This window comes from Nematostella vectensis, chromosome 3 (genome assembly GCF_932526225.1).
Source record: "Nematostella vectensis chromosome 3, jaNemVect1.1, whole genome shotgun sequence".
NCBI lineage: Eukaryota > Metazoa > Cnidaria > Anthozoa > Actiniaria > Edwardsiidae > Nematostella > Nematostella vectensis.
Genome location: NC_064036.1, coordinates 7,947,113 through 7,960,491, shown reverse-complemented (window position 1 = coordinate 7,960,491; position 13,379 = coordinate 7,947,113). Strand labels below are relative to the sequence as shown.

Here is a 13,379-nt window from a genome sequence, read left to right as displayed (position 1 = left end):
GCAGTCCAAACAAACAAAACAAAGAACAAGGTACGCCCGGCAAATCTTTGAATATTGGGACCGGCATATATTTTGGGTAGAAAATTGCTCTAAATGTTTCAGAGACATACAATCCTGGAAGCATTTTGAGATTTACAAAGCTCTGAAACACCCGAATACTGAAAAATTACAGGGAAAGGCTCTTCCATCTCTATTGCATACTTTTACCCACAATACAATCCCACTTACCCCTCCCTCCGTCGTCAAACTGAAACGCTCATTAGGCCTTTACATATATAAATCGCGTGTTTCTGTTGAAAATAAGAAGCTACAAATTCTTTTTCAAAATCTCGGTTTTGCTGCAAAATCGAAACTGGAACAAAAACAATAAAGCTGTATTATTTTTTCCTTAGCTACAAAGTGTTATGTTTCCACATACATACTATGTACGTCATAAAAACAATAAAGCTGAATCATGACTCTATTGTATTCTGCCAGGTTCTGCCCAACACTTGAAGAATTACTATAATTTATATAACATCTGGTATCTTCAAAAGCATGAATCCTTCTCTGGCGGGCTTTGTCTCATAAAATATATTTTTTTCCTTTTTGCTTTTCTATTTTCTTCGTACTTATGCCTCTTCTGACTACTAAATCTTTTAAATTATTTAATTTTGGTTGTCTGCTAGCTGGATTATCTCTGTAATTTCTAGACAACCGGTACCTGTGTTGTATGAAAGTATTATTATTATTGTTATTGTTATTTCTTTTTGTGGTACATACATATTAAAAGTATATTGTATTCTATTCTATTATTGTTTTGTATTGTAAATACACAGCCAAGCTAGATACAAAAGAAATAAGGCCCCTGCTAGCAGGGAAGGGGTGTGCGTCCTTCATGGATTAAGTGTGTATATAATGTTCCCTGGGTTTCAGGGCTGATATTCGCTTTACCCTCCCCCTCTTGGTCAAAACCTCAAATCGAACAGAAATCCCACAGTTCCTTTTGGCACCTCTCAACACCCTCGTTTTGAAAATTACCCAGAAGACTCTGGGATCAATATTATAATTCAACATTCACCACGTGTGTGTTGCAGTTGGTTTATTTCAATTGCTGATTTATCTGTTGCTCCCGGGCAACCACTCCGTTTCCTGTTCAACTGTTCCAGCTGCTGCTGGCTGGTGCCCTCCTCGGAGATTTTCATTCATTGCTTGAAGCAGGTAGGAGGATATGAAAACAAAATCCAAAAAGTGAAATGGGTGTTTGACGCGCTGCCTGCGTTGGTTTTGCATAAGCCCTTTTAATTGCATTTGTTGTTTTTCTAAAGAATAAGTATCATAATTCACTTAAATTCAGAGAATATTTTATGCCTGAAAAAAGGGCAAAGAAAGAAGGGTGGGCGTTTAAGATGTTATGTCATGTGTTATGCCTTTAATTCTTCATTCCTTATATCGACCTTTGGGCCATCACCTATGAGGAAATAAAAGTGTGTGAACAATCAACTCTAATATAGTGTCAAATTATGTACGCAAATTGAGTCTGTTGAGACTTAAAAAGAAGCAGTTTACATAAGTTTCAGACACCCTTTGCTATGGTTCTTTTAGTGGCAGAGAATCCACCTTGGGACTAGCAAAATACCTTGTTTAGAAAGCATTAGATTATATGGGGAAGCTATAGCAATATTTTCAATTGAATAGGGGACTTGCGCTAAGAGATCCCATGGCTTTTTGAGTGGCAAGTACAAGCCAAAATAAACACAGAAATGGCTGTACCCGTTTCTCCAGAGAGTAATCTATAATCTTTCAATTAAAATATGTCCTTTATATGCCAAAGAAACTTTTTGGGTGATTCATAAGCACTGAATAATTTGATTTTTGTTGTTATTACAGTTCGCTGCCACAAGTTTGGCACCCAAAAAGTCACATGATTTCTTAGTGCAAAGTCTCTTATTTGTGTGAGGGGAACAGACACTAGAGGACAAGTCTGTACCCTCTTGATGGACTAATTAACCCTCTCCCAATCATGGCACTACCATACACCAATTATGCTTGTATTTCCCTGGGCCTTAAAACATGCCATTCGCCTTTTTTCTTAATTGTGAAAAACAAAAACAAGAAACTAAAAAACAATTGTTTTAACATTTTCGTCATAAGTACCTTAAACACCAACAAGACACTTAAAACTGGTTTTGTTTCCATTCAAGACATACTTCCTTGTTTTTAACAAGAAGCACATACAATTTCCTGAGCCAGGGGCTACAAAGAAACATTGAGACCTGGATTTGTATTGAGAGCAACCCCCCTCCCCCTCCCCCTGTAGACTAATCATTGTTTATTTAAGTCTATTGACTCCTGATTGCTAATTTTGAGGGCCTTGAAGTGGAAAATAATTTAGAAATTGTCAAACTATAAAATGATGGAGACTGTAGCATTACGAATGTGGACAAGATCTGCCTTACTCAGCTTGACAAGATCTACTCATCACAATAAGGCATACTTATTGAAATAAGCCCTTTCAGTGTTTGGCACCAAAAGAAGTAAGGATTTGTATGCATTTATTCAGCTTTTTTACTGTTCTTTACAGCTAAGAGCATTACGTGTTGAAAATGATTTAGTCTAAGGTCACTGCAAAGCATTCTCAACTCTTGACAGCATCCCTCAATGACTATAAGGCCACTTGTACCAACGGCATTAAACCCTTAATCTGTAAGAGAGCCATGTCAAAACGTAAGAGTTTTTGGACCCTCTGGATTGTTGTGTTCAGAAAAGTAGAATATTTTCTTAGAAATATCATCAAAGGGAATTTCTTATTAGTAATTTCTTGACAGGTAATCTTAGAAGTCCATTTTTCAATTCTTCGAAACTGCTGTTGACCATATGACCAACGGGGGTAAATTTCTGTCAATAATATTCAAGTCCTTGCTGTTGAAAACATGTGGTATTATTTTATTCTCAGACATTTCATAGTCACCAATCCGCTCCATATGCTAATTTGTGTCTTTGTGGCTATGCATTTTTTTTCCAGAACATTTGAAACCTCAAAGGCGAATGTTGGGAAAGAAGTTATTATGTCTGAAAATGGTAAAAAATAATCGGTTAATTGCAAGGGTTGTGTGAAAACTAGACAGATATCATGCTGTGTTCACAATTGCATTGGGATTGGGTGACAGTGTTTTAGACAAAACCCTTTTTAGAAAAGATTTTTGCCCATAAATGCCAATCACTAGTTTGGTGTAATAATCATGTTTTCGTAAAAAATGTCAAAATATTTTGAATAGTGTCGTCTGCAATAGAAACTGAATATTCGAACGCATTTTCTCTTTCGTCTATAAAGTCTAAAGTCTATAAATAACCTTGATGCAGTTATTTCATGCAAGTTGGTCGAGTTTAGTAAAGTTATTAGAAACCATTATGATCTTGAACGAATTTCGCTGTCCTTTACTTGCGCATGTGTTTTGATAACCAACAATTTTGACAAAGATAATTGTTTGATTATATAGTCCACACGAAATGTTTTTCAGCAGCTAGACGTGCTAAAAATCATACCAGACTTTGCTGAAATCGCACAATTAAAATCTGTCTTACTTTTCTTATGTAATTTAGTTAACTATAGCCTTCGGATTCTGAAAGCTTTGATGTCTATCGCATCTCGGAAATCACATTATTCATCAATAAGTCTGAGATGTGTCCGTTCAGTGAATTCCAAACAATGGCTGTCTGACATTAAGAGAATTTAATTCCGCTTAAAAACACCTTGAAAATCACACGGAAGGTATAACCTCTAGCCTCCTAACAAATGGAAGATTTTGATAAAAGAAAACATGAACAACTACCACCCCACTATTCTCTTGTGTGTGTATTTTTATTGCATTATCTGGAAAATCTAATAGCTGATCGTAAGTGTGATAGTGGACTTCTAAAACAATCACAGATGTTCTTCGCTTCACTGAACCGAAAAGTTTACAGACAAACAAAAATACCATAAATACATCTGAAAGATTTTTAGCCAGACATTAGTTCATGACCTCCAGAAATCCGGAATTTTTGTCGTTGATTCTACATCCTATCCTTGAGAAAAAAAAACTATATATAAGCACAATAATTGACTTCTCTGTGTCGAACTCGTGTCGACAACGAATAAAGATAACTAAGCAATAGAAGTACAACAAAAAACAACGACAGAGGACTCACCGGGTCTCACCTCAGTGAAAATATATAATATATTCATTCTTTGCTAGTTAACAGACTAGCTATTCTAATGTACACATTCTACCTCGGGATTTACTTTAGATCGATGTGGTAGTGAGTTCTTCATTGTAATTCTATTTGTAACGGATTTTAAGTTCTTAGCTAGGTATATACAATATACATTAAGACTTCTTTCTCTAGCGCGATACAGTGAAATGGATTTCAAGCCAACATGGACAGCTAGTCACCACAGGTCTTCTATATGAGGCCGACGAAGTATTACCCCATCCTTTGGCAAAGCTGATTCTAACACTCTCCGGGACTTTCCAACTTTGTGGTCCTTCAAATGTCCGGCACGTAGCGGGGCTATGGTTATAGTCATAGATCTTTAGTGAAAAGCCCGGTGGTACTTTTGTCACCGTAATATTTTGACTCGCTGATGGGGTAGTAGTGACGTATGGAAAAGTGGTCCCATTTGCAAAGACAGCATATTCGCTACGATTATATATCCAAATTCCATCCTCTTCTCTGGAGAGCTGAAGACCGAAACCGACGTGATTTCTCGCGCGCTTGGTTCCATCTGAAACGTTTTGATTTCTGTCCAAACCTGCTAGACAAAAGCCTTTCGGTTTGGGTAAAGTCTCGTATATATTTATTACGTCCTGGTGACCATGATAGAATGGCCCTATACATTCGTTAAGTTCCCAATACGCTACAACGCACCATGCGCTTGGCCATTCGCTTGTGCTCTCGAATAATTCTAAGGGAAGAAAAAAGCAGTCAGAACAATAACTCTTAGCATGAGCTAAAACATGACCGTACAGGCAACCAAATTTATTGTATGAATTATTTACTTTGAGCAACTAGGTTAGCGACTGGTCAAGGCACAACTCAATTATGACTCTCGAAGAGGAAAGTTTCCGCTTCGACTTGTCATAAGTTTTGCCTAGGTTTAGCTTTAGATTGAACCCTTACCTGATATCGAAAGCGGCAAATTTGGTTGCTTTTTGGAAGAGCAATCAGTCGACTGGGTTTCAGTAAAGTTGCTGCCGAATCCTAAGAATCAAAAACATGCAGAATTGATCAGACAGTAGCTGGATCAGACATACGTTACACCGCTCTCTTACCCGATGATTCGTCCTGTTTTGTATGCGGTTTTGGAGAAAGATTTTGTTGCAGCTCCGGCGTGGGGCTTTCTGTGGATCCAAAAGAGAAATATAACCATTGCTATTAAGTAAAAAAAGCATAGGTTGCGAAGTTACTGAAGGAATCCACCGAGGGCCTTATACTCGCACGCATTTGCACTTACGGATTTGAATGATTTCGCTGTAGTGGTGAGGGTTGATGCAAACCCGTTTACCAGTCGAATCTCTTCTAGAGCATATGGCCAATGGTTTGAGCTCATTGGAGCTTTGAACATTGGGTTCTCGAAATGTTCGGTAGAGTACAACATGGGGCTCGTGAACGACTCGCTTACACACTTTCTCGCCGTACGGGAAATACACGCAACTTGACACATCACCACCGCGACTTTCGAGCGCTTTCAGCAGCAGCCCCAGCTCTGTATCTCGAAGTCGCCTTAGAATTGAATGCGTGGTTGTTTTAAGGTCCGCTATTTCGCTGCCTTTATTGACAGTAAATTCGAGGAGTTTTAGACAGAGCAAAGACGCACTCGTCCTTGTGAGGGCCAGAGTGATCGACCTCAACATATACCATTGGCACAGCCGCGGAGAAGAGCATACAAGTTACATGAGAGCAGCGAAGGGAAGGCACTCCTTTTCTCGACATGCGAACAAACCAAACTAAGTCGTCAGTTTCTTGTCTAGACCGTGCATCATAAATGCCTTGAATCGACCATTTCACATAGCAGCCCGCAAGCCGACTACAGGACATATGAAAACAAGCCGCGCGATTGGTCAACACGGTCACGTGTCTGTCTAGACAGGTCGGCGTGTCTAAGGACTAGGGCAAACGACTAGAGCAAACGACATACTTTTCATGTGCCGTTCCTAATGCGAATCAATGCAAATAAATGCAAATGTAGAGCTTTTGTTTTATCGGAATTCGCACTCATTTGCATTATGAACGGCACACGGAAAGTACGTCGTTTGCCCCGGGCATTCGGCGTGTGTGTGTGATAGCGTGCGGCAAAAATATAGACTTCAATAACTACGTTCGCTCGGTGATTGGACAACAAGTCGGATTAGCGGAAATTACCCCTTGACTTGAATCACAATGAATTCTTTGCATAAGTTATTCATTTCGAAAAGGTCCTGCTCGATTTCACTTTCAAGTCAGCTTTTTTACGTATTTCTCTTTCCTTTGCCATCTTTCAGTACGCGACCCTTAAACTACGTATGTGTTTTTTAAATTGCTCCCTAGTGTTATGTAGGGTCATATGGTCCAAAGCAGTATTTCGGGATGGCATGACTAAATTCTACCTTGAGGTGTTTAGTCTGACCTCAATAATCATGTAGGGTGCTCACGCTGTGCGTACTTCAGCCAAGTGAAAGGAGTTACATTATTGCTATTGGAAAGCTTCTATTTTTGTAGCATATATCACGAAAACATATCGCACAGATAAATCAAATAGTCGACCGCTGTTATTTTACCCACGGAACTTTTGCTCGATTTTAATTATCGGGGCGGCTGTTTTTTGCTGCCTATATTCTTCCGGTATTTCTTGAGGTGCGACCGACGCAACACCAGACCAAACCAGACATCATCTGGCATTGAATAATCATGGCACGTGAATCGTTATCAATACCTCTCAGCAACAGCCAAATGGATCTTTTGTAATCCCATATAGGCCACAGAATGAATTGTCTGAAAATGTCTCTTTTTCCACGTGGGCCGAAAAACACGTTAAAAGAAGTGTTATTTCTTCCTTCAGCTAGTCGCTTAGTCATGAGTGACTTTCAGACAAGAACAGTCGTGCTTCGACTAGGATTATGACAAACTATTTTACATAACCGTGACAGGTTATGATTTTTGTTTTCAAGGTCGAGATATGAACTTGTTGATGATATCTTTGGCAGCCATTACAATCCTATGACGTCATAGGCCTAGGTCACGCAGCCAGGCAATAATAATCTTTATGATAATAAATTTCGATTTGATCATAGTCCTTACAAATTCGAAGGCTTTACAGCAGTCTACTTTTACATGCAACAAAATCTTTCTCCAAAACCGCATACAAAACAGGACGAATCATCGGGTAAGAACGCGGTGTAACGTATGTGTCTTATCCAGCTACGCCTACGAGCCTATCTCGGGAAAATTAAATTGTGTTGGGCTGTTCCCGCGCATGAATAGGAGTCTAACTAGGCCTATGCTGCGTATGATCACATTGCCCGTTCTTGGGTTTTCAGGTTTTGCAGTGCTATCCCTTCAGACAGGGCGTGCGCCAGACGTCCTCTTGTAACACCCACCTCGCTCGGAAGCACGTAAGACTTCCTGAGTTTGATATAATTTTACTAGTTTTCCTTGTGGTACTGCGGATTTGTGAAAGGATTATAAGTGGGTGTGTCTTATACAAAATTGTCACGACCCGGTTGAATGTTTGATTTTTTTTTTTCGGATGATTAATGAAAATATGACGAATGTTAAAGGGGTTAGCATCCCCGTGTGTTTTGAAGATTGCAATTTGAAACATGCTGGGGCTGTGTGGGTTTACGTCAAACAAACCAAGACAGGCACCGCAGGGGATTTGTTATAGGCACGCGATTTTACCGAGATGCCTAAAAATTTCTTATGTTGCATCCACATGTGAAGGTGTACTGTATGTGTACAAGCTTGCCTTATCTTCCTTTTAAGGCCTGCTTAGCTTTAATAAATAGATGATTATCGTTTTAAAAAAAGCGAAGAAATAAAATTATTGATAACTTAGTATATTATAAGACGTTGAGGCCTTGGGTGATTTCTTAGCTTGCTTGTGAATCTTGATGTTAATTTCTATTATTTTTCATGACGAAGTGGTTGCGCAACTCATAGATTTCCACCAACGCCTCCCCCTCGCACAAGTGTCGACATGCGCACCTATTGGGGGGAGGGGCTGTCATCTGCATGCTTTGGTTGCACATATGATTTATTGCGATATTACTTCAAGAGTCTGAGGCGATTCGCGTTGTCTAAAATGTCTGCTATATCGTGTCAACGAGGGATTTATTATGCTCATTTGAAAATGGATGGCGGCAGCGTTGTGCGCAAAAAGCGGATATCACAGACCGGGTACTTCATCCGCACCAGACCGAATATCAGACGGTGTTAATTATTTCGTAAGCGATCGTCTCGCATCCTTGCATATGACCTTGAAAGTATTTCGAGGATCAAATCATTTTTTTTAGAAGAATCTAGCTGAGTGATTTTTACTAGGATACCTGTGGTAGCCCAGTTATAAAATGCAACTGTTTTTTTTTTCGTCGTGGTCCTAACAACGTGCATTATTGCACAATGCCCAGGAAGTCCATGCGCCACTGTATATCTCTTTTTTTAGTGTACTCATTGCGACCTTACGAACCATTTATCGTACAAGAAGTACCTAGCCTACAGTTCTACGTCATCGCAATGCCTGGTTACCAGAATACCTTCTGCATAATTTAAAACTGTGTCATGGCCGCCATCTTGAATTTTATTATTTGTGGAGTCGAAGGCCCGGTTTGCGATTTAATAACTGCAAATTTTATACCTGTCGATTTCAATAAGGCACAGCATATGTGTAACTTAAATCTTGTACTAGAAAAGTTTAAAGCCTGCTGCTATCTGTTTAGAGGTAACATGTCAGTAGTCATGTGTAGTGTAAGATATTTAAATCATGAAAATTATTTTGGTACTTTGGTGCTTATTTTTGGGGTAGTTTGGTAAGCACCAAAATACCAACAAAATTAGATGCGTTTTGTTATTTCCCTAAGATACCTTTATCCCTCATTGAATGTCATTTTATTTTTTTGGAACATTTTCAATAAAATCTAGATAACTGTGTTGTCTTTGTGGTGTTATTGATCTTTAAAATATCTTTAAAATATTTCAGTGCTAACTCTGCTGTGGGGATAGTATTCATAAGATTTTTACACCGCAAAAGATTAGATAGGACAAGTCCAAGCCCCCCCCCCCCCTACACCTGAAGAGATAATGATCTTACCTTTCTTGCCCAGTATTGTGATATGGCAATTACAATAAAAAACTAGATTTTATATATATTTTATCATATTCAAAGTGGGCAGTAAAATCTTTGTCGTACATGTCACAACACAGGGCCCAAACAAGTTGCAAATCTCGGGTATCCCAGTCAACCCTGTGCGCAGGGTCTAGTTAACTTTTTAACGCTTACATTCTGGAAATTTCCTTTTCCCCTCGAAATAAAGAGAATCTCGCCTATGATCTTCCATTCAAATACAGCTAACCTACCAAACTACCTACCCCCTTCTACCCCCCCCCCCTTCAACCCCCCCACACACACGCACACACACACACACACTCTATTACCTTCCTAACCATAACTACCCACACCTAACTGTCTTACCTCTCTACCCTACCGATGTACCACCCACCCACCCATCCCACCTGACTTCCTACCCACCATAACTACCTACCGTAATGACCAACCCTCAGCCAACCATAACTACCCGCCTACCTTTCCATTAACTATCAATCTACCGTATCTACCTCCCTTCCAATCAAACTTACCTGAGTATTTTAAAACCCACCTAACCACCTCTTCTTCGCCTACTACCCCCGTTTACCTACCTACTAGAAACAAAAATAACATTGATCTTGTTTTGCAAGCGAATCCAAATTTTTATGAGGCCCTTACCTACCTACCCTACCGACCCATGTTACCAGAGTAGACACCCCTTCTATTCCAAAATACGTCTTATTATGACCCCCTGGTTATATATATTCATCTACTAGAGTAGACACCCCCTCCCCCTTCTATTCCAAAAAAAAAACATCTTATGGCCCCTGGTTGTATATATCCCATTTACTAAAAATACAGACTGATGTAAAGAAACAGAAATTTACAAATAACATCTTATGAGTCAGAGGTAACCCACCCCCTCTATTCCAGATTACATCTTATGATACACTGGTTATATATATCCCTCTACCTCCCCCCCCCCCCCCTCCCCTCTATTCAAAATTTTATGTTATGAGCCTGGTTATAAGTATTGGTCTGTGTTTTAAATGCGAAGAATATCACCAATTTACTGTGGCCGCAACCATCGAGCGGAGGTTTTATCAGTCGAGGGGAAGGGTTGCAACTCCCCCCCCCCCCCCCCCCCACACACACCCACACTACCCCTACATACAACTTGCGTTGCTTGGCCTATCGTTCCAACTAATAACAACTAGTCCCAGGCCCGTGGCCTGGATTTTGGACTGGGGGGTGGAGGGGGTTCGTTTACCTATTTAGCGGACCATTTTCTCTTAGGTAGCTCGTCCTAGCTTGCAGTGGTACTCAATTTTCCTTCATCAGGGCGGACCTTCAAATCGTGTGGGGTGTACCCTGTCTCGCAGAGGATTAAAGAAGCGTGCGTCGATATTCAGTCGTGAGAGAGAAATCTGAATCTAACTTAGAAAAGGGTTTATTCTGTTAGTGCGTGAGCAGTAGACAGTAAATACAAGATAGGAAACTCGCATTATCAAATCAACATACAGAGAAAAACACGACTGGTCACACGCGCACAAAGAACAGCGGAGCTACGCACTGCAAATATGTCACCGCAGTCAAAACCTCCAAGTAAAGTGGCCAAAAAAACATTTACTTATGCATCTTTTGTACAGGATTTCTTTTAGTGATCTTTTATTAGTTTTTTTTTTTAAATTAAGCGATTATTGTTCAAGCACTTTATTTAAAGGCTGGGCAATGTAATAAATGCAATATGATGGTGTGATATTGGGCGTGTATGTTGACCTGCATAGTAAGTACCTCATTGGAGGTTTTCTCCCACGATCCCATGATCCAATAGATAAGCAGGCCCTCGGATGGGCGAGTGCAACTTGAGAATGTACTTCGCAGCTAATTGACTACAATGAGATGTTTGGATGTTTTAAAGCCGCATTATCACCAGTTTACTTCCGGCAGTCCGGTCGATTACGTAACAATCTCCGATGTTTTTTTAACGGAAAACGCTAAAAATAATTTAAAATAGTGAAAGCAGTATGTCTATTGAAAGTTTCTTTGAGGGACTAAACTGCAGAATACCCGTCCACTTATTTGCATTTTCCTTGTATTTACTGCCTCGTTCTATAGAAATCGAGGCGTGAAGTCTAATTGACTCTTTGTGGACGAGTATTCTGCAGTTGCTCCCTTTGAGGATGTGATCGATAATTGAGAGCGGATGGCATGTTAAATAGCGCGGATTTAAGATTCTATTGTCTTTTAATGGTTGAGGTTTCCGTCGGACCTCCGGAAGTAAACTGGTGACCACGCCCACCATACCCCAAATCCGGGCTACGGACCTGATAAGCTTTTATCAGGCGTAGAGAACACAACCCCTTCGCAAAACAAAGTGGCCTGTTTTAAGAAACCTGAAATTCTCTAGACATAAGCGTTTATGATTGCACCAGTTTTTGTTTCTTCTGGTTAAGGAATGTCTAAAGCTCAGAAAGTCATAGGTGAGAGACTGTACTGTGACCTACTGAAAAGGCTTACCTCATACACTTACACGTATAACCACACAAAAAACTACTATACCTACTACTATACAAAGCATTGGCACCAGTATCTTGATATGTTTACGGAGCGGAGGGGGTGTGCGTGTGTTTTTAGTAGGCATGCGAAAAAACTTATACCCTAGTTAAATACCGTAGGTCACATTGAATTTGCCTATGCTCTTGTCGTTATGTTTTGAATACAAGGAAATTGCCTCTTTTTTTTTTTCGGTGATGTAACGCACATTCGAAGGTTCGACGGTCTTTTTTGTGCCCCCCCCACACACACACACACACACACATATCTCAGCGACTGACAGGTTTCCCAAACCAATTTACGCGATTTTTTTTACGCAAAGTAACTTAGTACTCAGTACTTCAGCACATCTAGTTCCTATACCTCGCCTCTAGCTTTCAGGGAATTAATCACCACAAGGTTGGTGTTTTATGTAGAGTAGCCGTGTTTATTTTTTCTGATTACATCGCAACTTTGCAGACCACGTTTTTCTACAGCTTGTCTGTATTCTTTCTAGTTCTATCATTTTGCCTCTGGCTTCTTTACATTGTGTAGTTCCAGAAAATATCCATACCCCCCCCATGGAGGGGGTCGGAGGTATGACCCCCCACCCCTCTGGAATTTCCAACCCCCTGGAGAAATATTAAACAGTAACTGTTGTTAAGGAAAACGGGCTTTTCCCCCCTCCCCCCTTCCTTCTGGAAATTCCTGGTCGTTTGACCCCCACCCCACCGGAATTTCCACCCCCCTCCTTGGGGGAAGGGTATAGATATTTTCTGGAACTACACATTGGCTTTGAGACATGACACGCCCGCCATTCTATGTAAAATGAACCTCAACTAGTAAGAGCTTGCTCGCGCGCACATTATTAGGGCAATGATCGCTCACTTTTAGGCCGTGCGGCGATTCGATTATTTTGCGGTGCTGCGAATGCTCATCAGCTCATCGCCTTTGCTCCTTTTGCTTGTTACACTTTAGAGAAACGCTCCAACAGCTACTATAGTTGCAAAACGGGTTCTCCGAGAGATCAGACAACAAACAAACTACTGTATCATTTACCTGGGCATTATTGCTTATATTTTTTAGTCAATAAAATGTCCATTTTGATGTTTGCCAATAAGAAACCCCATCATGTATTCTCCTATCGTTGCTTCAATTTTTCAAAATCAAAATTCTCGACTCTCGCACTAGAAAACGTGGCTCTAGCACGCTTATAAGTTCTCGCCAAGAACCATTAATTACGTCGGTTTATTAACGAAGGATTTTCAGTTGCCTAAAAGTCTCAAATTTGTTTGTTTATGTCGCGACCTGTATCAAACTGGACTTTTATAACACGTGCCTACCCTCAGGTTTAAATTAGCTTGCGTGAGAAGATAAAACCCTTTTTGACCTTTTAATGTCCATATTTCCGTCCATGAGATAAGGATCGCTAGAGTTCGTTAGATTTCAGATAGCTATTTCTCTGTATTTGGGCGTGCTCGTCGCCGCCTTGTTCAAGGTTCGGTATCTTTTGTCGGTTCTTTTGCAAGGTTCCTATGTTATC

The 13,379-nt window shown here is 40.2% G+C and overlaps 1 protein-coding gene across 1 annotated transcript; it reads right to left on the bottom strand.

Annotated features, from left to right (window-relative positions):
- Positions 1-4,160: 4,160 nt before the first annotated feature.
- On the bottom strand, positions 4,161-7,097 carry LOC5511247 (mothers against decapentaplegic homolog 6). Its single transcript, XM_032380573.2, has 4 exons — positions 5,477-7,097; positions 5,295-5,363; positions 5,143-5,223; positions 4,161-4,927 (listed from the first exon to the last, which is right to left on the bottom strand). Exons 1-4 carry the CDS (start codon positions 5,874-5,876, stop codon positions 4,365-4,367), a joined length of 1,113 nt encoding a protein of 370 aa, XP_032236464.1. The 5' UTR covers positions 5,877-7,097; the 3' UTR covers positions 4,161-4,364.
- Positions 7,098-13,379: the final 6,282 nt, after the last annotated feature.

Bases quoted from the DNA above. Each gene is read 5' to 3' on its own strand.
- LOC5511247 (XM_032380573.2), bottom strand. From the start codon at position 5,876: ATGTTGAGGTCGATCACTCTGGCCCTCACAAGGACGAGTGCGTCTTTG. The intron at 5,364-5,476 runs GTAAGTGCAAAT...TTGGATCCACAG, and splicing joins CAGCGAAATCATTCAAATCC to AAAGCCCCACGCCGGAGCTG. The intron at 4,928-5,142 runs GTAAGGGTTCAA...TTCTTCCCTTAG, and splicing joins TTTGCCGCTTTCGATATCAG to AATTATTCGAGAGCACAAGC.